This window comes from Crinia signifera, chromosome 8 (genome assembly GCF_055691185.1).
Source record: "Crinia signifera chromosome 8, ASM5569118v1, whole genome shotgun sequence".
Taxonomy (NCBI): Eukaryota; Metazoa; Chordata; class Amphibia; order Anura; family Myobatrachidae; genus Crinia; species Crinia signifera.
The window spans coordinates 45899802-45926086 of NC_139224.1; the positions used below are offsets into that span (position 1 = coordinate 45899802).

The following is a 26285-nucleotide window of genomic DNA, read 5'->3' on the forward strand; positions in this document are numbered from 1 at the left end:
TGGGTTGGACCTCTATAGGATTTGCAGAAACAGCATAATACAATGTCACTCAATGGTCTAATGTTATTGGCTATTATTACTATATACTGCTTAAGACAGGGTTGGAAGTCTTAAGTGTAATCATAACAGGTCAGTAATGGGAACCTAGGGATGTAGTCACGGTCATCATTGCCGTTATTCGGCCACTCATGCTTGCCATGGTGCGCCAGAATTGTACCCATTGCGTGGAATCGCCACACGGAGACATCACCGCTCAATGCATTTCTATGTGCCACGGGAGCGAATTAGATGCCTGTCTGGTTATGATTCAGACTGAGATGTTTTCTCAGACCATGAGAAAAATGTGTCTGTTACATTGAGTGTTGAGAACTTTGGGACTTATATAGTACACATCGCATCGCATTGCATGCAGTGTGCATGCGATGCGATGTGATAACCAGCTAGTACAAAAAGTATGTGCAACACATACTTTTTGTACCGTACGATGAGATGCGCGGACCGTCTATGGGCAGCTTATCCTGGAGGACTCCCTATGACAGGTGGATGTATATGCCCTGATCAAGGCAGTTTCATATGTTCTTCTGATGGAGGATTCCGAGCAGGTCCCTGTGTTCTGCGCATAGGTATTATAGCTTCAAAAGAGGATAGCTGCTGTATTCCCTTCTTCTGTGCAATATGAGTATGTCCTAGTGGAGGCAAGGGCACGCCCTTTCAGGTTTCTAAGCGAATTGCTGTCTTTTATCCACTACCCCCAGCAGATTGGGCCAAATGGTAGTCCCCTCTTCCGTTTGATGCTCACTATGCCTGCCTAATTAAGAATACCACTTTCCGTATCCCTTACAAAGTGTTGTCCACATCCAGCCTCCGTTTTTATCTTTGGTGGTTCCATAGAACCGGTATTTCAGTTCCTAGGGCTCTTCAGTTATCTCCTTTTAAACCCTTGGACACTGTGTATATTTGCTGATTTACACAGAAGACTTTTTCCCTTCTCCCAAACAGTCAGCCCAGTAGCTGCCAGATTTGAGTTCATTGTCTTGGACTCAAAAAGATAAGTTAAACGTTTGGCACCCAGACTCCTACTCCCCAGCCTATACCCAGTGCTTAGCCAGTGTCCCCTATGGAATAGAAGATAAGGATTTAACCTGTTGTGTGGCTTTCCCTGCCAAGTAAAGAAAGTATAGTCCCAGTTTTAATTTGTGAATATCTAGTGTTAAGTTATTCTTATGATGTTTATTTTCTTCATCCATTGTATCTTCTCCTGAACAGGTGTCTTGTCCACGTGTTAAACTCCAGCACCGTCAAGTATTCCAAAATTCGTCCCCTTCATATCCGCTTCCAGATGGATGTATGTCGCCATGAGCTTCGCTATGGCTGCCTTCAAGAGGACACCTGCAACTTTGCACACAGCCATGTGGAGCTCTGTGTCTGGATGCTGCAGAGACAATCTGGTACTTACCCACTCTATGATGTGCTGTTTGTGGCCAGGGTAGCGCTTAGGATTCTTACACCAATCCAATCCCTACTTTTACACTTCTCAATAATAGTTTATTATTTTTCTTTTTTCTACCGGCCTTTGTGGATGCTGGGAAAATGGGTATACCTGGTCAGGAGGACCGGGCACCAAGGAGTACTATGTCTTTGGGATAGTGCAGCCCATATCTCCTCCCCCTTATACCCCCTTCCTGTCCTCAGAGACCAGTTTTTTTCCTTGGTGCTCTGAGGAACAGGGCGCCATTACTAAGGAGAGGGCTGCGGTACGTGTCCTCTGACTTTTTCATACCCCCACTATCCACGTCGGCGTGGAGTTGATTTTATATAGTGTGGCGAGCCACCGAGCCCGAAGCGTGGTGAGGGGACGCAGAATACATGTAAAGTAAAAGCTGCTCTCGCCACACTATGTAAAATCAACTCCACGCCGACGTGGATAGTGGGGGTATGAAAAGGTCTGAGGATGCGTACCGCCGCCCCTCGTGGACTCGCGCTCACCACGCTTCGGGTTGGCGTTGATAGTGGGGGTGGCGTGGGGGTGCATTTAACATTGTAAGCACCCTTTAGGGTGCTTATACAATAAAAAAAAAACGTATAGGGGCTTATACAATTTAAAATCGTATGCGGGCATATGGCATGCGATGCAATGTCATACAACTTAATATCGTGGGCGCCGGGCTAGGAAACAAGTACCGTTTTTCTTGTGTCACTAATATTAATATTAATCATAATGTTAGACTAGTATTAGTCTCTAATTAGTTTATTAGTGCCTGTGTACAGTACTTTCTTTTCCTTTCACTGTTCACACTATTGTGTGAGGAGAGTTTGGTACTTGTGTACTAGCACGGCGCCCATCGCATCGCAGACCATATCGCATGCGATGCGATGCAACGTAATATCGGCAGATGTTCTACAATGGCATACAATTTTAAAATTGTATGCCACAATGCTATAGGATGCAATTATAAATTGTATAAGCACCCTAATGGGTGCTTACAATGATTAAATGCACCCCCACGCCACCCCCCAAGTATAGACTTGAACCCGAAGCGTGGCGAGCTGCGGCGGTACGCATCCTACGACCTTTTCATACCCCCACTATCTACGTCGGCATGGAGATGATTGTGTGGCGAGCGCAGCGAGGCGAGGGGACGCGGATACCTTCACAGGTATCCGCGTCCCCTCGCGGGCTTCACAGTTATCTGCGGGGCTCGCTGCGCTCACCACGCTTCGGGCTTGCCACACTTTATAAAATCAACTCCACGCTGACGTGGATAGTGGGGGTATGAATAGGTCGTAGGACGCCTAACGCCAGCCCTCGTGGGCTCGCTGCGCTCGCCACGCTTCGGGTTCACGTTTATACTTGGGGGGGTGGCGTGGGGGTGCATTTAAGCATTGTAAGCACCCATTAGGGTGCTTAAAAGCGGGTGCTTATACAATTTAATATCGTATATGGTTTAAAATCGCATCGCATGCCATCGGGTGTATGGCATGCGATAAAAAAATCGGGCGACTAATTATCGTGGACGCCGTGCTAGTACACAAGTACCGAGAGTTTACATTGTGAGTGATAGCCACCCATTTATAATGTCAGCTAAGGGGAAGGGTAACGCTCCAGCGCTGTGCACATATACATGCACTTCATGTAGAGAAAATTTTGCATGTGCTAAGCAGAACCATACTGGCGTATGTGAACGCTGCACTCTGCCTGGGCCCGGTCCGCAGGCCACTGTGGAGGTTCCCTGTGAGTCTGACTGGGCTACTGCCTTTTCCTCTGCAATGAGGGAACTAGCGTTCCAGCTGGCAGCCTCACGTACTGTGGTTGCTCCCCCTATTTCCCAGGTTCCACCTCAGCCAGAGGAGCCGGTGTGGGTACAAGGCCTGTCACAATCTGTACAGGGCATAGTACAAGTATCCTCTCCTTTGCAGCAGGCTTTAGGTGCCTCTAGTGCTCGTGTTCCTGCATGGCGTAGAATGTCGCAGCCATTGCTTGCACAGGATACAGACACTGATGATGATGATGACACAGATGACCCTGTAGAGGAGGAGGATCCCAAGCGTGATCAGGATCATATGACCCAGGCTAAGGTAGATAGTCTGATTAAAACTATCCAACTAACATTAAACATTAAGGAATCTGAGTCCCAGCCTTCTTCTGAGGGCCCTATTTTCAAAAGGAAAAAGAAGGACCCGGCAGTGTTCCCACAGTCCACTCGGCTGGACAAGATATTCCAGGAGGCCTGGAAACACCCCAATAAAAAATTCCTGCTTTCAAAGCGGATTTCAGCCTTCTATCCTCTTCCAGATGATTATAGTAAATTTGAGATCCCTGCTCAGGTAGTTGCCAACATCACCAGACTAGTGAAGTCTACCACACTACCTATACCGGACGTCACTTCACTAAAGGACCCGGTAGATAAGAAATTGGATCAATTTCTTAAATCCATATATACCAATGCAGGTGCGGCCATTCGCACATCTTTTGCAGCTGCCTGGATTACCATGGCCATTGGTCACCAGGCGGATGAATTACACCCACTTGCAGGTCTGAACTTCTGTCCCTGGTGGACAATATCAGAGAATCAAACACCTTTCTCAGTGAGAGTGTTTTGGATGGGGGCGTATTAGCCTCAAAGGTTTCTGCCCTTTCAGTAGCGGTGAAAAGAGCTCTCTGGCTCAGATTGTAGAAGGCAGACAATGACTGCAAGAAAGCATTAGAGGCCCTGCCTTTTACGGGGACAGTACTTTTTGGTCCTGAATTGGACAAAATAGTTACTTCTCTAGCAGCTTCAAAATCTGCCTTTCTCCCTTCGGGAGTGTCAAAGCCGAGGGAGCAGTCCTTTCGGTTTTTCAGACCACAAAGTAAGGCAAGAGCTCAAACCTCCACAAGGTTTCAGCCTGCCCCCCCTCAGACACAAAACTCCAAGCAATGTCAAGGCTGGGCCGGTCGGCCACAGGCCCCTAAGCAGGCAGACAAGCCTGCTGCCTGACGCCAGAGGTCATCTTCCCCTCTGTCGAGGGACGGAGGCTGCCGCCTTCAATTCGCAGGAATTTGGCCGAGCTCAACATTGGACTCTTGGGTATTGAATGTGCTATCACAAGACTACTTCCTCACCTTCTGGTCCAGGCCTCCGACCCAGATTTTTACAACAGGTCTTCCTGCGGACCCGTTGAAGGCTGCAGCCATCTAAACGGTAATTTCCTCTCTGTTCGAATCGCACGTCATCATTCTGGTGCCTCCAGGGCAAAGCGGAACAGGGTTCTACTCGAACCTTTTCTTAGTCGAGAAGGCAGGGGGTTCCTTCCGCTCAATCTGAAGAAATTGAACCAAATTCAGGATGGAATCCCTCACGTCCATTTTACATTCCATCGAACCAGGGGACCTGATGGCATCCCTGGACATCCAGGATGCCTATCTACACATACCCATAAGGTTGGAACACCAACGTTTTCTCTGATTTGGTGTTGGAGCGCCACTTCCAGTTTCAGGCCCTACCATTTGGCCTGTCAACTGCGCCTCGAGTTTTCACAAAAATAATGGCGGTAATGGCAGCTCGCCTGCGTCTACAGAGGATACGAATCCTTCCTTATTTAGACAACCGCCTATGTTGGCCCACTCGACGGAAATCCTCCAGTCACACTTGCAGTTGACAACAGACCTCCTCAGGTCTCATGGTTGGATAATCAACTGGCAGAAGTTCAGCCTAATGCCCTCGACTTCCATGATCCACCTGGGAGCCCTCATAGACACAGTCTCTCAGAGTATTCTTGCCTCAGGACAAGCGATTTGAATTACAGGTGTACACCTTCACTTGAAGAATAAATTTCTGGTGCTGACAAGGGAGGTTTGGGTTTCCCTGCTGTGGTGGCTACTGTCAGCGAATCTCTCGAAGGGCCGTTCATTTGCCAGCCACGAATGTGTCATTGTGACAACTGACGCCAGCCTGCAAGAGTGGGGAGCAGGGGTCCAGCATCACTCCTTCCAGTGACTCTGGCAGCCTCAGGAGGCGACTCTTCCATAAACGTCCTCGAGCTAAGAGCATCCACCGAACATTCCTACAGTCGTGGGCCTTTCTTCACGGAGAGGCCGTATTCATCCGGTCGGACAATGCGACAGCAGTCGCATATCCCCTTCACGACATTGCCTTTTAAGGTAATTTTTTATTTTTTTTTCCTCCTTGCGTTCAAATAAGCGTAACTTTTTTAATTTTCCGGCTATATAGACACATGAGGGCTTTTTTTTTGCGGGACAAGTTGTACTTTTTAATGGTACCATTTACTATACCGTATAATATTCTGGGGAATCAGGAAATAATTCAATGTGGGGTAAAAAGAAAAAAAAAACGCAATTCCACAATTTTGCGCTGGTTACGGTTTTTTTGGAGTTCATAGTTCGTTTAAAATGATGGGTTATCTTTATTCTATGGGTCGTTACGATTCCGGTGATACCAAACTTATATAGTTTTCGTTACGTTTTACGACTAAAAAAAAAAATAGAATATGTTACGGTTTTTCGAATTTGCGTCGCGTCGCCATGTTCTGCGGCTTATAACTTTTTTATTTTTCCACCTACGGACCTGGGTGAGGGCTCATTTTTTGCGGGCTGAAGTGTACTTTTTAATTAATACCATTATGGGATATGGGCGACTTTCTGATCTCTTTTAGCTATTTTTTTTTGGGTAGGCGATGCGACCAAAAAACGTAGTTTTGGCGTTGGGGATTATTTTCCGTTTACGCCTTTAACCGTGCGGGATAACTAATGTTATATTTTAATAGATCTGACTTTTAGGAACGCGGCGATACCAAATATGTTTATTTTTTTTTTTTATTTTTTTTTTTTTTTTTATTTGGGAAATGGGGAAAGGGGGGTGATTTGAACTTTTAATATTTTTTTATTTTTTTTTATTTTTAAACTTTTTTTTTTTTTTTTTTACTTTTACTACAAGGCCCCCTAGTGTACTTGACCACTAGGGGGCGCGATCGCCTGTACTAGGTTCAGCCATAGAGCTCTATGGCTGAACGTAGTGATTTTATGCACTTCCTATTACATCCTGCCTGAGGCAGGATGTAATAGGTATGCATACACGACCTGGCTACCATGGCAACCGATCGGCACCCTCCGATCTCGCTGCGGGGGGCGCCGGAGGGGGGCGCCCCCCCTCCGATCAGCTATTTAAGCACTGCGGGCGCTTTGCCCGCGGTGCTTAAAGGGTTAAACGGCCACGATCGGCGAACTCGCCGCTCGTGGCCGTGAGAGCAGGGACCTGGCTGTAATATACAGCCATTACCTGCTCTCTTTCAAGCCAGCTCACTCCGTGAGCTGGCTTGATTCCCCCGCAACCGACATATGACGTATATATACGTCATATGTCGTGAAGGGGTTAAATACACCACCAGGGTCGCAGGAAAAGCAAGGCAGCGATGAATGAGGTATCTCACATACTGCGGTGGGCGGAAAAGCATCTCCTAGCCCTGTTGGCAGTATACATTCCCGGGGTAATGAATTGAGAGGCGGACTTCCTCCATCCCGAAGTGTTCGCTTTCCTGGTCGATCTTTGGGGTCCTCCGCAGGTGGACCTCATGGCCTCCCTACACAACATGAAACTTCCCAAATACGGTTCAAAGACAAGAGATCCTCAAGCCTGTCTAGTGGATGCTCTGTGTGCTCCATGGCCCTTTCAGAAGGTTTATGCATTTTCTCTGGTAACCCTTCTACCATGCCTCATTCGACGTCTCAAGCGAGAACCAGTGTTAACAATCGTGGTTGCTTCCATCTGGCCGAGGCGGTCATAGTACCCAGACCTTCTAAGTCTATCCAAGGCTTTGACGGGGTGGCTGTTGAGCAGTCTGTCCTGAGTGGTTTTTCTAGTACGGTTATCAAAACCATGTTGGCAGCCAGGAAACCGTCGTCAGCAAGGGTTTACCATCGAATTTGGCACAAATACTTCTTGTGGTGTGAGCCTAGGAAGTTCAATCCTAGCATTTATCACCTATCTAGGATCCTGGCTTTCCTGCAATCGGGCCTTGACCTAGGCCTCAGTCATGCCTCCCTAAAAGTCTCAGCTCTCTCTGTCTTATTTCAGAGAAAGATTGCAGCATCTGCAACTATACATACCTTCTTAAAGGGGGTTTTACATCTTCAACCCCCGGTTAGGCCTCCTATTAATCCATAGGATTTATCCTTGGTTTTACTATACCTTGCTAAGCCTCCGTTTGAACCGTTACTCAGTAGCCCTATTATGGCTCACACTTAAGAACCTTTTCTTATTGGCCATTGCGTCGACTCGTAGGGTATCAGACTTAAGTGCTTTCTCTTGTAGATCACCCTTTCTGATCTTCCATGAAGATAGAGCAGTACTTCGTACAAGACTGGACTACCTACCTAAGGTAGTTTCCAGGTTCCACATAAACCAGGAAATTGTTGTTTCAGTTTATTCTCCTTCTTCATCAGGCAAGGATAACCATTTAGGGGTGGATGAGTCTTTGGACGTTGTTAGGGCTTTGCGCTTTTCCGTCTCTAGGACGGCAACTGTCAGAAAAACTGATTCCGTTTATCCTTTACGATATTCAAAAGCTTGGCTGGCCGGCTTCGAAATTAACCTTAGCCCATTGGTTAAGGGCTGCAATACGTCAGGAGTATTTGTTAGCAGGTGAGCAGGTCCCTCTTTTGGTGCGGGCACATTCCACCAGGTCGGTTGGGACCTCCTGGGCCGCTTGGGCGGGTGTCTCGGCTAAGTGCATCTGCAGGACGGCCACATGGTCTTCTGCTCACACATTCATAAAATTTTATCATTTTGACACCTTCGCCTCGGCTGATGCTGCCTTTGACAGAGGTGTACTTAATGCAGCTCGGGAGCGTTCACACCCTTAGGGGACACAGCTTTAGGACGTCCCGTTTTCCCAGCATCCACCAAGGCCGGTAGAAAAATGGGGATTTTTGGTCCTTACCTGTAAAATCCTTTTTTCGTAGGCCAAGGTGGATGCTGGGCGCCCACCCTTGCGCTCAGCAGTTATGTTGGCAGTTGTTCCCTGCCTAAGTTTGGTATACTGTTCAATAAGTTGTGAGTTCTGTTGAATGGCTCTTCTTCTCCTATCCCTATTCCTCGGTTTGTTAAGTTAAAACTGGTCTCTGAGGACAGGGAGGGGGTTATAAGGGGGAGGAGCTACGGGCTGCATTATCCCAAAGACCTAGTACTCCTTGGTGCCCGATCCTCCTGACCAGGTATACCCATTTTCCCAGCATCCACCTTGGCCTACGAAAAATAGATTTTCTTTTTCGTCCACTAGTGGGCACAGGAGTTCACGCTGGGTATGAGAGGTGAGGTAGCAGAGCGTGCACCAAAGGGTTACAAAAATGTACCCAGCATGCTCCCTGCCTCCCTTCTCCCTCATAACCCGCCCCCTGACCCTGGGTCACCAGTTTTTTCTTTGGTGCCAAGGAGAGAGCAGCACCATTATCGCGGCTGTTAGAACAGCCATGGGTTAGAGCTGCTGTGGCGGGTGCTCTTTTAGTGAGTCACCGGCAGCGCAGCTCCATCACTCGGCGACGGCAGCGCTGGGGACTTCCATCGCAGGACCCTCTCTCTGAGGCTCCCGCATGCTGCACTCCGTCCCCGGGCAGGTAAGCGGCGGTTCCCTGTTTGCAGGGAGCCGCGTCTAGCAGCGATTCCCCCCCCCCCCGTTTGTATGGGAGTCAGCGGGGGGCAGGCAATGGGGGGTCTGGACTGCTCCACCTTTCCACTAGATCACCAGGGACAATTAGTCAGGCTATGTACCGGGGGTTGATGCCTGAGGGGGAGGTTAGACAGCCTGGGACCTACAGCCATACCACATTGGAAATGTTGTATATTGGGCCTGGTTAGTACTTGAGTGGTAGACCACATAGGAACATCAGGTGCTGTAGGTTAGTCCCTCCCCCACCCCTGGGGACGTGCTGAGGCTTGCACTCTGATTGCCCCAGGTGTCCCAGCTCCTCATTAAGGTCCTAATCAGCAGCCATTCTGGCACTTGCTGGGTTTAGAGACGGAGGCTGCTTGGATTCTCCCCCACACCTTGCTCCTGGAGCCTGGTTTTTGTGTTATTTCTCCTCTCCTGCTGCTGGCTGGATTGTTGAGCTCTGCTGATGTCTTCTTTCCAATATCATTGGAAGCTTAAAGACAGCCTGGGACATACAGCTAATGCTGTATATTGGGCCTGGTTAGTACTTGAGTGGGTGACCACATAGGAACACCAGGTGCTGTAGGTTAGTCCCTCCCCCACCCCTGGGGTCGGGCTGAGGCTTGCACTCTGATTGCCCCTGGTGTCCCAGCTCATTAAGGTCCTACTCAGCAGCCATTCTGGCACTTGCTGGGTTTAGAGACGGAGGCTGCTGGGATTCTCCCCACACCCTGCTCCTGGAGCCTGGTGTTTGTGGTATTTCTCCTCTCCTGCTGCTGGCTGGATTGTTGGGCTCTGCTGCTATCTTCCTTCCAATATCATTGGAGGCGGGGGAGAGATGGAAGTTTGAAACACTGTCACCATTCATAGTATTGGCTTTGGCATATACTGTGTCTCCTTTTCAGCTTGCTGAATTGTTGAGTTTATCTGCCCGTACCAAATTGCTTTGCTAAAGCTTTGTGTGTAAGGCTGCAAGTGTGTTGGGGCCTTTCATATATAGGAACGCATGTTGCTTGGGTGTCAGTGTTGTAACTGCTGGTGTTTTTGTTTTTTTTCATGGACAGTATGCCTAAGGCAAAACCTGGCAAGGAGACTCCATCTCCGATGCAGCGTACCTGTAGGGTATGTGTGGACATACTCTCTCAGCAGGAGGAGGATATCTGTTCCAGGTGTTTGGCCCTTGAAGCAGATCCTCTGCCGTTGCCGCCTTCACAGCAGGAACCGGCCTGGGCTTCGACCTTGACTCAGGTATTGACATATGGACGCTTGTCAACTCCTGTACCTCCTGCGCCCCTGTCCCCTGTGCCCATGCCCCCTGTGGCAGCGGCCAGCACCAGTGTTGGGGCAGCTCCTGCTTATGAAGAGCCCCCTTGGTTGTAATCCTTTGCACAGTCTGTGCAGAGGTTGACGGCTACTCTGGCAGGCAGGGATTCCAGGAGGCAGTGTAGGCAGTGGAGTCCCGATGCGGGTTCTCCGGGTTCCGATTCGGATTCCAGCTCAGAGGGGAGTTCTTGCTCTTCAGTGGCGGAATCCGCAGTGGCCGATGACACTTTGTCCTCAGCGGAGGTAGAGTCTCTGATGCAGAAGGTTAAGGCAGTCCTCCAGATGGAGGATGAAGCTCCTGCCTCTAAAAGTAAAGCCCCGCTTTTTAAGCGTCTTAAGAAGGTATCGGCCCAGCTCCTGCCTTCGGCCCTCATGGAGGATTTATTGGAGACTGCGTGGTCTCAACCGTCTAGACGGTTCCAGCTTTCCAAGCGCCTTACTACTTTTTGACCTGTTCCTCCCGCAGAGAGGGCTAAGTGGGAAAATCCTCCCCTGGTGGATGATCATGTTGCGCGATTAGTTCGCACTTCAGTATACTGCCCATTCCGGATTCTTCATCTTTGAAGGACCCCTCTGAGAATTTCCTCAGGACTGCTTTTTCACAGGCAGGGGCCATTAGGCGTACCACGCTTGCCGCGACATGGGTGGCCAAGGCAGTGTCTGAGTGGGCGGGCACGGTGGAGAGAGGTTTGTCTGACGGCACTAGTCCTTCCTCTAGATTTTCCTTAACCACTAAGGCAGCCAGGCCCTGCACCAAGCAGCCCTGGGCTACCAGACGTCCAGTGGCTAAGCATAGAGACAAGCCGGCAGCCTGATGGGGCGAGTCCCCACCCGGGGGATCCCGGGGTGGGAGGCCGCTTTCTGTCCTTTGCGCCGGAGTGGTGGGGCACCTCGATGGATGCTTGGGTCAGGGAGGTGGTCTCCAGGGGCTTTGCCCTGACATTCCAGGTCCCCCCTCCTCAATGTTATTTTTGCACGGGTCTTCCAAAGGACCCAGCGAAACGACAAGCGCTACAGCTTTCCATCTGCTCTCTTTTGGACTCGAACGTCATTGTTCCAGTTCCTCAGGAGCAGAGGGGTCGGGTTCTTCTCCACCCTATTCTTGATCGACAAACCGGATGGTTCTCACTGTCCTATCCTGAATCAGAAGTCGCTCAATATTTTTCTGCGAGTGCCGAAGTTTCGCATGGAGTCCCCGCATTCGATCATTATCTCACTGGAACCAGGGGACTTCATGGCCTCGCTAGATATACAGGATGCGTACCTTCACCCATCCGACAGGACCTTCAGCACTTTGAGGTTCGCCCTTCGGGACGAGCACTTCCAGTTCAGAGCGCTACCTTTTGGTCTATCTACGGCTCCCAGGGTGTTCACCAAGGTGATGGCGGTCATGGCTGCACACCTGCACCGGCTGGTGGTTCGGATGATTCCATACCTGGACGGCCCACTGATTTTGGCAAAGTCCCCAGACCAACTACGGAGTCATTTGCAGTTCGTGATTACACTTTTGTTATCTCACGGTTGGAGGATAAGCTGAAAGAAATCGTTTCTTACTCCTTCCCAAAGGACGCTTCACTTGGGAACTCGGCTGGACACTCGGTTGTAGAGAGTATATCTTCCAGAGGATAAGATCCACTCCCTTCAGAGGAAGATTCATTCCCTTATAGGTCACAGAAGGGTCTCCGTACATAAGTGTTGGGTGGTGTCTTTCGATATGGTAGAGTATACACAGTTCCACTCGCGCCCACTTCAGCTTCACACTCTCAGCCACTGGACAGGAGATCATACTCGTCTAAGAAGTCAATTGATTTCACTGCCCCCGGAGGTTCGCCTGTCTCTCACATGGTGGTTAAAGACAGACAACTTGTCTCAGGGCCGCCCGTTTTGGATTCCAACCTGGGTCTTAAGCTGGCCATACATCAGAAAGATCGATCTTAAGATTGATTGCGCTCATGATTGTGTACAATTTCCCTTGAAATCCCCGGCAGTCCTTGGTGGTTTTTGGACACACAATCTACACACAATCCATCATACAATCAGTCATACAATCCATCTGCTGCATGATTGTGTACACAAGATGTGCACACAATCTGCATACAATCCATCATACAATCAGTCATACAATCCATCTGATGATTGATTGATTGTATGATTGTGTACATAAGATGTGCACACAATCTGCATACAATCCATCTTACAATCAATTGAGATTGTATGATTGGGTACAATATCTTTCTGATGTATGGCCACCTTTACTTACCACGGATGCTAGCCTACGGGGCTGGGGAGCGGTTTGCAATTCTCAATCTTTTCAGGGTCGCTGGACGGCTCAGGAGAGTTGCCTTCTGATCAATCTCCTGGAGTTGAGAGCAATCCTTCTGCCTCTTCAGAGGTTGGGGTCCCTCATCCGAGGGTGCTCAGTAAAGATCCAGTCCGACAGCGCCACGGCCGTGGCCTATATCAACATGCAGGGCGGGACACGCAGCAAAGGAGCGATGAAGGAAGTCTCCAAGATATTCAGGTGGGCGGAGAAGCATATTTCTGCAATCTCTGCAGTCTTCATCCCAGGGGTTCTCAATTGGGAGGCAGACTTTTTAAGTCGGCAAGACAGTGTACGCATTCCCCCTGTTTCAACTCCTACTTCGCCTTTTGCGGAAGTTCAGGAAGGAGGGGGGAATGATGATTCTAGTGGCCCCAGATTGGCCCCGTCGAGGTTGGTACGCGGATTTAAGGAACCTGTTGGTAGCCTCTCCTCTGAGTCTACCTCTGCGTTCAGACCTCATTTCACAGGGGCCATTCCGACACCTGGACTTGAGTCGCCTGGCTTTGATGGGCTGGCTGTTGAGGGGTCCCTCTTTAGAGAAAAGGGGTTTTTCGCCAGAGGTTATCCATACCATGAGGAATGCTAGGAAACCTTCTTCAGCTAGGAGTTACTTTAGAGTCTGGAAGACTTATTTTTTATGGTGTTCATCTAGGGGTTTCCGACCTAGATTCTTTCGACTTTCTCGCCTATGGGCGTTTCTTCGGGCGGAACTCGATCTGGGTTTGCGCCTGTCGTCTTTGAAGGTACAGGTGTCAGCCTTGTCCATCCTGTTTCAAAGGAAGTTGACTTCCATTCCAGATGTAAGAACATTTTTTCAGGGAGTTCTTCATGTCCAGCCTCCAGTGATCCCACCGGTAGCTCTGTGGGATCTCTCTTTGGTTCTCCGGGCACTTCAATCGTCTCCTTTCGAGAATCTAAAGGAGGCGGATCTGAAATGGCTATCCTGGAAGGTGGCCTTCTTGTTGGCTATTTTCTCAGCACGAAGGGTGTCTGACTTTAGTGCATTATCATGGAAACCGTCTTTTCTGGTATTCCACCCGGACAGGGCGGTTCTTCGTACCAAACTAGATTTTCTTCCAAAGGTGGTGTCTAAGTTTCACCTTAACCAGGAAATGGTGGTGCCTTCTTTTCCAGGTTCTTCTGAAGCTGAAGCTTCTCTTGATGTAGTCCGTGCGTTGCAGATTTATCTTCGCAGGACTAAGTCAACTCGTAAGTCGGATTCCCTGTTTGTGCTTTATGAGGCCAATAAGAGGGGCTGGCCCGCTTCCAAACAGTCCTTGGCAAGATGGCTCAGATCAGTGGTTCGCCAAGCGTATCTTTCCGCACAGATTACTCCCCCGGAGGGGATTACTGCACATTCTACCAGGTCTGTGGGTACATCCTGGGCCGCTAGTCGAGGCACCTCGGCTGAACAGCTCTGTAAGGTGGCTACTTTGTCCTCTTCCCAGACCTTTATCAAGTTTTATGCATTTGATACCGTTGCATCGGCTAATGCACAGTTTGGTAGACATGTGCTTTCCGCAGTCCAGGAGCGTCCCCCACCCGTGAGGGGACAGCTTTAGGACGTCCCAGCGTGAACTCCTGTGCCCCCTAGTGGACGAAAAAGAAAATAGGATTTATGGTCTTACCTTGATAAATCCCTTTCTTTGAGTCCATAGGGGGCACAGGACGCCCTCCCAGACGCACCTGGTAGCGGGGCTTCCTATGTAGGAAAGTTCCATGGCTTTAGGGCCTGTATGCAATGTGGGTGTGCATATGCTCTTCCTTCTCCTCTGGCTCTGCTCCTACCTTGGGCTTGCTAACGAAACTGGTGACCCAGGGTCAAGGGGCGGGTTATGAGGGAGAAGGGAGGCAGGGAGCATGCTGGGTACATTTTTGTAACCCTTTGGTGCACGCTCTGCTACCTCACCTCTCATACCCAGCGTGAACTCCTGTGCCCCCTATGGACTCAAAGAAAGGGATTTATCAAGGTAAGACCATAAATCCTATTTTACAGGTAAGGACCAAAAACCACCCTTTTATTGCATGGATTTAGTGTGAAAACGATGGAGACACTGAACAGGGTGTAATACCAGTGTGGATGGAGATTCATTAACATTTGAATCTTATGTAGTAACTCGGGAAAGATGAGATGAGGCAGGGATCTTGGTATATAAGACATTAAGAATGACCATCAGACACAGGATGGTCTAGGACCAGAATTCCAGTACAAGCTAAAGTTTTTTGACCAGGTCTTTGATGGTCCACTACGCTGATGTGTGTTGTATTATGATGGAATGGTGACCACTTCCAGGATGACCTCCCACATTCACTGACAATGCTGTCCGGGGATCTGGTTTTTCTTTGTGACTGGGAAACCTCTATCTAAGCAACATATATCTGGATTTTCTTAAAGTCTGTACTTACAACCCCTTACAGTCCAAATTTTAAGGATATCCATGCTTAAGCACAGATGGTTAAAACTAGCATATTTATAGTCTATGATGTCTGAGTTTGGAACAACCTGTCTTAGAATAAGCAGGGGTTATGTAATGTTTGAAGAGTTAGTCGGAACAAGTCTCTGTCCAAATCTGTATATTTGTAGCTAACATAAGGGTAATATGGTTACAGTATAGTGGGTCAACAGTCACTAGGTGGACCACTATTGGTTGACAGTGACCAGGTAGTCACCTGAAAATGGTCGACATCGACAGAAGGTTGAAGCAAGATTAAGGTTGACATGACCATGGTCGACACGCACAGGGTTGACATTAGTTTTTCACTGTTTTTGTTGTCTGTCAGTGGTTCCCAACCATTTTTCTCTCCCGTACCCCTTGATTAGGCTTTTCATTGAGGAGTACCCCTCCTCTCAATTTAAGATATAGACAGTACTTACGAGTGGAGTGGAAGTGAGCGGTATGCGTATCCTTATGCATGTCCTTATATTAAGGAGTAGCGGACAGGAATCTTGCCCTTCCATGTCTGGCCGCTGGTTGTGTATTGTCTCCAGGTTTCCCACTAACACCTGTAGGATTAATGCCGCTGCTTCTTCCACCCGTGTCAGTGCAGGGCAGATGATCCCTGATGTCTGAGGGCAGCATGGGAAGCTCCCAGTGAATTGCTGGTCAGGCAAAAGCACAATGAGACTCTGATGACGCTGAAGACAGAACCATAAGTGACACAACATGGTTCTTCTCCATAGCAATGGGTCTTCTTCTTCTGCCATCAAAAGACTTTTTCATCTTCCACCATTTCCAATATTATTTTATTTTTTTGAATATTAAATTTTTATTGGGTCAACAGTGGAAAACACATACATAAGAGGAACAGAGGCAAAACAGTGATTCTAATGTAGAGTTGTCGAAAAGTAGTTCCACAAACCATACTATCTGTCTTGCACACTGGTTGATAATATTCGGATTAAACTGTGCCCCATGAATTACAATTGGAGACAAGATTACAATATCAAGGAAAAAAAAGAAAGCTAGTGGAGAAGAAGGGAAGACAGAAGAAAGGAAGACAGACACACGAGGGGATGGGAGGGGTATACGAGCTCTAAGTCAGGGACATTGCATGATACATTATAAACATGTTATCTGTTTGACAGAAGAGGGGGAGAATGAAATGTGGTAACGTCCCAGGGATCGTTGGAGGAAACTGATAAGCCCTGAGATTCTCTAAATTCCATCCATTTAAGCCATTTCAGGTGTATTGAGGAGGCTGAGGAGGAGTAACGAGCATTTATCGTCTCATAGAGAAAATGTGTGTGCACCTTGTTAATAACACCTCGTACCGAAGGAATTTCTGCCGACTTCCAGAGGAGCCCAATAGCAGCTTTCGCTGCGATCAGTATATGTCTTAGGATATAAAAGTCACCCCCTGCTACTGCATTAGTGTAGTGGAGCAAGGCTGTCGTGGGATCTAGTTGGGCCGTGGACTTCAACACATTGTCGATTAGGGAAGATATCTCCTCCCAAAAGGGCCTAATGAGGGAGCATTGCCAAAATATGTGGAATATAGATCCAGTCTCCCCACATCCCCTCCAGCACAGATGAGAGACTTCAGGCCAGATAGCGTGAAGACGTAAGGGGGTGAAATAGGCCCTATGACACAATTTGAAAAACATCTCTGAGTGCATTAGACACTTAGACATTTTAAACCCTGAGTAAAGGATGTTATCCCAGGTTTCCTTGTCTAGGGTGATGCTAAGGTCAGTCTCCCACTTGAGCTGGGTGGGGAGTTTCCCTTGTTTCGTTGATGCTATCAGATAATCATACCACCTGGAAATCCCCCCTTTGTGAGAGCTGTTCTGCAACCTGGAGGTAATGAGCGTGGGGGCTGGCAGGATGGGCTCTGCGCCTCCTCTAAGAGCAGTTAACCAATGTCGAATTTGTAAATATTTGAAGAAATCGTTCTTGGAAAGCCCAAACCTCTCCCGGAGCTCTGAGAATTGTATCAGTGATCCTCCCCGGACCATATGTCCCAGGTCTACAATGCCAGCGTCAATCCATGCGTCCAAGCTAAGGTTGGGGATCGATTTGGCAATAGCTGAAAGAGAGAGGTTGGTGCTCGGAAGAACGATCCCCCCGCACACCACCCAGTAGTCTGGCCCATACCTCCAGTGTCACCTTCGTAGCCGTACAGAGCTCCATCTTACCGGAGATGTCCTTAATAGGGAGCCAGTTTTGTTCAATTAATAACCAGGGCTTCGGATTCTGAATGTCAAACCAGTCCCTAGCTTGACTCAAAAGACAGGCCTGACGGTATTTTTCTAAATCGGGGTATCTCGCTCCTCCCAGAGCCTTTGGTAAAGCCATGATTTTCCTTGATACTCTCAGTTTTGACCCCTTCCAGATGTATTTGGTGAATAGTGCATTGAGTTTACAGAATAGAGACTTGGGAAGGTTTCTGGGGATCGCACGAAATAGGTATAAGAGCTTAGGGAGGAGGATCATTTTTGACGCTGCCAGCCTGCCCAGCCAAGAGATTTCATGTAGGGACCATTCCTTAATGAGTTTTTAAAAGGAGTTTAGGAGCGGATTAAAGTTGCATTCTATTAAGTGTGAATCTCTTGCTACTTGGACTCCCAAATATTTGATGGCTCTCTCCTGCCAGGCGTATCGATAGGAATCCTTGAGGCGTGCTACATTAGCTAAAGGGATATCTAACGGAAGGGCTTCTGTTTTATTCATGTTCAATTTATAGTAAGAGACCGCCGAGTAGGCATCTAAGACTTCATGCACCGCTGGCAGTGACTTCTCCGGTTGCAATAGGCATAAGAGAACATCATCTGCGAATAAACAGATCTTATGGGAAGTGCTCCCAATCTGTGGGCCTAAGATACGGTCATCTGCTCTAATTTTGACTGCTAGGGGCTCCATTGCCAGAACAAAGATCAACGGGGAAAGGGGGCACCCCTGTCTGGTACCATTGGTTATTGGAAAACTGGAAGAGGCAGCCATTTACGAACACCCTCGCAGACGGATGGGAGTAGAGGGCAAATATTGAGTCTAAAAATCTGCCCCCCAGGCCAAAGCGCATCAGCACTTCTCTTAGCCCCAATTAAGCCGATCAAACGCCTTCTCGGCGTCCAATGAAAGCAGCAATAAAGGGGATTTGGCCCGGTCGCACACCTCCAGCACATCGAACACTCGACGGGTATTGTCCGGGGCCTGTCTCCCCGGCACAAAGCCCACCTGGTCCCCCCCCCCACCAGAAACGGGAGGAGGGGGGCCAGTCTATTGGCTAACAATTTGGCGTATAGTTTCAGATCTGTATTAAGTAGCGCGATAGGTCTGTAGTTCTGGACCGAGGTGGGCGGTTTACCGGGCTTTGGGATGGTCACAATCCGGGCCTCTAACATTTCCTTGGGGAATACACCCGACCGAGAAGCTTCATTGAAAACGCTGGTCAATAACGGGCTCAATTCCTCTTTAAAGCATTTATAAAAGTTAGTGGGATAGCCATCTGGACCGGGAGCTTTATCCCTGGGCAACCCATCAATGGCGGTCTCCACCTATACTTTGGACCAGGGCGCGTTGAGAGCCTGGCCCACCTCGGACTCCAGCACAGGCAGACCAATACTGTTGAGGAAGGAAGCAATCCCTTCGTTCGATGGCTGGGGGGTGTGCGGGTCAGAACTCAGATTATACAGTTTAGCATAATAGTCTGCGAAGGTGTCCGCAACCTGGAAGAAGTCAACCACCCTCGCCCCCCTGGAGTTGATCAAGAGGTCAACCCTGTTTTTAGCTCTTCTCCCTCTCAATTTCCTTGCCAATAGTCTCCCCGCCTTATTACCAAACAGGTAGAAGCATTGATTCAGCTTTTCAACATTTTTCTGGACCTCTCTAAAGGAGAGGGCGTTAACCTTATCCCTCTGCCTGTGTGAGTTGTGTACCTAAGGCCCTGTCCAGGGGGTTGTTTTTATGTGCTGCTTCTAATCTAAGAAGGTCCTCGTCTGCAGCGCACTCTCCTCAACTCTCTTCACTCTGGCTGCCGCTTGTATTGCAGAGCCACGTACAACTGCCTTTAACGCACACCAGTGCGTAAAAATACTTGTATCCTCTGGACTTTTATCAGCTACATATCTGGAGATTGAATCTAGAATCGCGTTCCTGGAGTCTAAATGGGACAGAGCTGAGCGGCCCAGGTGCCACGGGTCCGGGGAGGCCCTGAATGAACCCAGATCCCACACCAACCGTAAAGGGGAATGATCAGACCAGGTGGTGGGCAAGATCTCGGCCCCAACTATGGAAGCCAAAGACCACTTATCAGTCAAGGCTAGATCGATTCTAGAGTACGATTGGTGGGGATGTGAGAAGAAGGTGTAATCTCTGGTGCTCAGGTTTTTAGCTCGCCAAGCGTTGTGTAGCTCAAACTCATTAATAAGCTGTTTAAATCTTCTAGAAGGCCCTTGATCAGGATTACCTCTATGGCTGGGGATGCGGGATCTATTCATTGCTACATCTGGAACTAAATTAAAGTTTCCCAGGATCCACAGCGCCCCTTTGGAGTATTCCTGAACTTTAGAAAACAACTTTCTACTGAATTTCAATTGTCCCGTGTTGGGAGCATAACAAGAGACTAAGGTCACATCTATCCCGTCCAGGAGACCCACCAAGATCAAAAACCTGCCCTTAGGGTCAGCGTACTGCTTCGAAACGGAAAAAGAGCACATAGCTGATATCAGAATGGCCACTCCAGCTTTTTTGTGGGGGCCATCCGCAGTATAGCAGTGTGGGTATTTGTTATCAAAGAATCTAGGAGGGGCTTTCTTAACAAAGTGGGTCTCCTGTACGGCCACAACGAGCGCCTTTAATTTGTGGAAGTAAGATAGCTCCAACTTCCTCTTGCTGGGGGAGTTTAGACCTTTAGCATTCAATGAGATAACATTAATCATTATGGGTAAGTTTGAGGAGAGGTTACCTGCCCATCTTCAGTGACAACACGTAAAGCATGTATAAACATCTTAAAATCAGTAATATCACATAAATCCTGAACATATGGAGACAAGACAAGGGGGAAACCCAAGAGGAAAAAAGACACGGGAGGGGAGAGGGAAGAGATAGGGGAGAGATAGAAAGAAGAGACCAGAGAAGAGAAGAGAGAAAAAAAAAAAAACAATTGGCAACTCCACAAGGAGTTGTAGTGAGAGACCACAACATGGTCTTCCCATCAGAGAAATTAGGGGGGTAGTGGTCCAAACCCCCATGAGGACAATTATGATTAAGTGTTTCCCTGTACATAATCAAAGAACAGCAAACATTCGTACAATATTTAGCTAGGAGATGGTGAGTTGCATAAGGATAACTAGCTTAGGAGTCAATATAAGGCTATGCGGCTAAACGTAAAGGTAAAGCCAGAACGTATCACTACAATCTAACCATATAAACAATTTTTTTTAATTATTTTTTTCTAACCATATAAACAAATCCAATATTATTTTCAAGTACCCCCAACTGGTCTGCAGAGTACCCCCAGGGGTACTAGTACCCCAGGTTGGGAACCACTGGACTATGTGGACATGTACACTACGGTGTCCCCTCGCATGGCGAGCACAGCTTTGGGGACACTGTTATAGTCTCACTCTACGCCCACTTGGAAAGTAAAGTATAAACCAAGTTGGTCTACACCAACAAAACGTGAAAAACTCGTGTCGACCTTAAGCTTGTGCCGCTTTTCTGTCAATGCGGACTTAGGCCCTTATTCTGATCGGTGCGGCCGGATCCGAATATGCGGCCAGGACCGTGCGTGCGAAACCCCGCCTTCCGTACGGATCGCTCACTCCGTCCGAATGCGGTAAGAAGCTGGCCGAACGGACCGCACGTGTATTTTTCATGGAATACGCCTCCTCCATCTCAGGGAACCTTCCCCATCATTCGATGGTCGCAGTTCATCGACTGCAGGACCGAATGGTCCACCAGCTCCCGCAACCTCAGACCACACGGACATTTTTCCGGGCAAAAGCAGGGATCTGGGCGGGCAGCTGACATCCGGCGATGTCATATGTCCGCCCCCTACACGTGCGTCACGGCCGCATTACCATGCGTACGCCCAGCGTTTGCATGGGAACGCCCATGAAACGCAGGGCGTATGCATATGGTAATGAGCCCAAATAGCCTTTCACGCCCCTCTCCACCCCCTGTTCGGAGTGTTCACATTTCATGCGGGATTTGGCCGTACGCCTCGCTCGCACATGCGCAGAGACGCCTCTGCACATGCGCAGACACAAAACATCGGCGGCCCGAACGCACGCGGATATTACCGCACCAACCAGAATAAGGGCCTTAGTGACTGTCGACCTAGAGATTATCGACCGAGCGACTGCATACTGGGAAATATGATGACCGACAGGGCGTATAAAATGATAGTGGGCATTTATGCGAGTTGTTCTGCATGTAAGTGTGCTCTTTTTCTAATGCAGTTTACAAAAAAATTAATTAATAATTAAGCTTCTTATTGGTTGCTGTGGGTTACAGCACCTCCTTTTTAGCTGCAAAATGCGCTTGTCATTCTTATCAGAAGAATTTATGTCCTGATTCTGAAGGAAAATAGAGGGATTAGCTGTGCGCCTGGGTAATACCATACTGCGCTGCAGTTGGGGCAGATATAGATTTGAGAAGGGTGTGACCCTGCTCTGTGATACTAAAGCTGTCCAATATTTGTGGGCTACATGGCAAAAGCAGCCAGTATTTACCGGCAAGTTTGTACCCATCCTAAAATAATACAACATTCTACTTTTCTTGATTTAAATTGTTACTTTATTCTTTCTAGGAGTCTCCCAGGAGGAAATTGTGCTGGAATCTGAGCGTATGTGGAAAGTGGCTGAACCCAAAGCCAAGGTATGATTTCTGACATTCCTATATCAGAGGCTGACATATGGTTATCTATAGGACCATTGTTTGCTAATAAATCAATAACCATACAAATTTTATCTGTAATGATTGCAGGAACTATACAGTAATCTTAAACATAATACAGAGGTATTATAGCTTATTTATTCACATTTTCAGTATGTCCTTTTTTCCATTTTTCCTGTCTGTAATTCCGATTCTTGGGGCATACTGGTCGGATACTAAACTAGAGTGGTTTACAGCTACTAAAACCATAGATCCGTCCTGTTATATATGGCTGTTGCTTGTCCCTTGGGCAGATAAACCCTTGAGAATACACCTGCTTTTAGATACTGACACCTTGTCACTTATGGCACTGCCAGGGTGCCAGATTTTTGTTCACATCGGTGAGTACGTGGTGATATCTTGCTGCAAGGGGGCAAATTTCAGTACCATTGCCGCTGTTTCTTCTACTCTCCTTTTTCACAGTTAATTGTATTGACCCCTTTGTATTTAGTTATTTCAATTACAATAAAGGGTTTGACCTTCATTTTTATACTTGGTATTATTTATTTATTTATTAACAGTTTCTTATATAGCGCAGCATATTCCGTTGCGCTTTACAATAGCAGACAGTGATACAACAAAACAGGGTATTTACAGACAGTCAAAATGTAGGAGGGCCCTGCTCGCAAGCTTACAATCTATAGGGAAATAGGCATTGATACATAAGGATAGATACTGTATTCTTTATTGCATCGATTCCACCAGAACGCAAGGTTCTATGACTGGTTCTGGAATTTGATAAGCTTGCCTGAAGAGATGAGTTTTAAGGGAACGCTTATAGGTTTGGAGACTGGAGGAGAGTCTTATTGTGCTTGGGAGGGCATTCCACAGAGTGGGTGCAACCCGAAGAAAGTCCTGCAGTCGGGAATGGGAGCGAGTAATGAGTGTGGATGAGAGACGCAGATCTTGGGAGGAGCGTAGAGGTCGTGTTGGATGATATTTTGAGATAAGAGAAGATATGTATGTTGGTGTAGTTTGGTTTATGGCTTTGTGTGTAAGTAAAAGAATTTTGTATTGAATACGGTAGAATACAGGTAACCAATGAAGTGACTGACAGAGTAGCTTTGCAGACGATGTAACGTCTGGCTAGGAAAATTAGCCTTGCAGCTGCATTCATAATGGACTGTAGTGGTGAGAGTCTGTATTGGGGAAGGCCAATAAGGAGACTATTGCAATAATCAATGCGTGAGATGATGAGAGCATGGATTAGAGTTTTTGCAGTGTCTTGTGTAAGGTAAGGGCGAATTTTAAATATGTTTTTTAGGTGCATGTGGCATGATTTTGAGACAGATTGAATGTGGGGTACAAAGGAAAGTTCTGAGTCAAGGATAACACCTAGGCAGCGAGCTTGAGAGGTAGGAGTGATTGTCATCTTCTCAACAGCGATAGAGATATCAGGTTGGTAACTACTATTTATTGGCGGAAATATAATTAATTCTGTTTTTGAGATATTAAGTTTGAGGTGGCGAGATGACATCCAGGATGAAACAGCAGAAAGGCATTCAGAGACACGGCTCAATACAGATGGGGACAGGTCCGGGGAGGATAGGTAGAGCTGAGTATCATCCGCATACAGATGATACTGAAATCCAAAGGAGCTGATTAGTATTTAGGGGGTGATTCTCATTCATGCGGAAGGGGCCAAATTTGGCCCCATTCTGATGTTTGGGGCTCTGCGCATGGTCTGTTATGCGCATGTGCAGGTCATCTTTGTGAAAGGTTTCGGCGACTTGCATAGTCGCTGAACTATTTGCAAGGATCGGTGGCGGGGACTGGGGTCGCCCATGGGAATGCCTAGCATTTTATGGGTGTCCCCGTGATTACACTGGGCGTTTCCATGGGTACGTGGGCGGGCTAATGCCTGCCGGGGGCGGGCATATGATGTCACAGGGACATCAGCCACCCGCCCCATATTCGTCCCGGTGGCCGCAAATAAGTCAGTTTCCTCTGACTTTTAATTGCGACGGTAGGAAAAATTACTTTATGGTTAGCGACCGTCAAATTATTTCTTCTTCTATGGAGATGTTACATAGTATTTAAAGCTAAATAAAGACTCGCGTCCATCCAGTTCAACCTTGGTGTATTAGCTTCATTCCTTGTTATACGTAGTGTGTACTGATATATTTAAGGACAGATTACGATTATTTCTTGTACCCCTGAATATTTTTTATCCAATAGATGTTGTCAAGCCTTATTTTAAACTTATTTATTGTGTCTGCCGACACCACATTTCCAGGAAGAGAGTTCCATAGTTTGGCTGCCCTGACTGTAAAAAGATGTCTGTTACACATCCCCTCACATGTTAAAAAGGGGAATCGTCATTACTGCTGTAAAAATGAACATTCTTCCCAAATTACTTTATCTATTCCAAACCCTCCTGATCCCAGTTCCTCCATCCACGCTCGCTGCTCTCCAAGCCACTCTCTGTAAATTTATATGGAACAATAAGAAACCAAGAATTCATCGAGACGTCTTATCCAGGCGATCACAAAATGGAGGTCTAGGCCTTCCAATACTTCAACGCTATCTAGACGCCACTCGATTAAGTCAGCTTATAGCCTGGCATTCTCCCCCTAATAAGAGATGGGTTGATTTGGAGAGCGACTTAGTGGGGATCCCCTCAGTCTCATATCTCCCTTGGCTTCCACGCAAAAGTCACCCAAAATTCTCCTTTACTTCCCCCACAATAGATTTGACCTCAAGATCTTGGGAGAAACTCAGTAAAAAATGTAATCTCATCTCATCCCCGTCACCGCTGACTCCCCTCTGGAATACCCCGTCTTTTCCCCCTCAACCCCTCGATGGCCTCTCCCTGGCTAAGGGCGGGCATCACTAGACTTCATCACATACAGGGAGATTTTGCCCCTAAAACGTTTGATGACCTGCAACAAAAATATAGAATCTCAAACACTCTACACTACCAATATCTACAACTTCGTCACTTCTCTTCTTCATATCAATCCACACAACCATGCCAGACTCCTTCTCAGCTGGAATGATTCTGTGTATATATAGGCCCATCGATAGGGGATCTATTTCACAAATTTATAACTCTATTTTAGTTAAGGATACCCCTGCGCTAGTTAATCATGAGCGCGAGTGGGATACAGATTTGGGCCGGGCACCTTGAGGAAGAGGAGTGGGAATCTATCCGACTAGCTATCTCAAAATGCTCAATAAGTGTATCAATCAAGGACATCTCATATAAAGTATACTCCTGATGGTACTTGGGACCGACTCGCCTCCACCGCATTTATCCCAATTCATCAGATATATGCTGGAGAAACTGCGGGCAGAGGGGATCGTTTTAGCACATCTGGTGGTCATGCCCAATAATAGCTCACTTCTGGAATATGGTTCTCACCCTCCTCTCTCAGCTTGTCGTCCCTCCCAACCCCATCAAACCCATTAATTTACTCTTATGTGCTCCTATCGACCACTTACCTAAGGAACCGAATAAGTTAATTATGCACTTCGCTAATACAAGCCTACAAAATAACACTATTCGTAAATTCACTCTGTCTGGACCCCTTGGTATACGTACCACAACACTCCCCTTCCTGGTCAATTCTAACTCTTCTCTCCACCCACTAATGATCTATTTCTTCAACTCCACCTCACTATCCACTTCTCCTGCCTTTCTTTCTAAAAAAAAAAAATTCCCCACGTCGTTGGGACCCCTCCCCTTCCTTCTCCCATGCGTCCCCTCGAGCAGCTGAATTTACATTAAGATTTCATGTGATAGTAACGATCTCTTAATATAAGCCAATGTCGAGCTAATTGGCATAACACTCTGGATATTGTTCTATCTAAGGAAATGTTAGCTAAGATCACCCTATCTTACCAAAGCTCTTAAGCTAGCCATACATCAGAAAGATCGATCTTAAGATCGATTGCGCTCATGATTGTGTACAATTTCCCTTGAAATCCCCGGCAGTCCTTGGTGGTTTTTGGACACACAATCTACACACAATCCATCTTACAATCAGTCATACAATCCATCTGCTGTATGATTGTGTATACAAGATGTGCACACAATCTGCATACAATCCATCATACAATCAGTCATACAATCCATCTGATGATTGATTGTATGATTTGTGTACACAAGATGTGCA

At 47.5% G+C, this 26285-nt stretch overlaps 1 protein-coding gene across 6 annotated transcripts in view; it reads left to right on the top strand.

Annotated features, from left to right (window-relative positions):
- Positions 1-26285, top strand: part of ZC3H7B (zinc finger CCCH-type containing 7B) — a 76568-nt gene that overhangs the window by 32229 nt on the left and 18054 nt on the right. For all 6 annotated transcript variants that reach the window (XM_083156282.1, XM_083156281.1, XM_083156284.1 and 3 more), the window contains 2 exons: positions 1267-1448; positions 22043-22110. In XM_083156282.1, coding sequence (XP_083012408.1) covers positions 1267-1448; positions 22043-22110 — 250 coding nt within the window. The remainder of the gene's footprint in view (positions 1-1266; positions 1449-22042; positions 22111-26285) is intronic.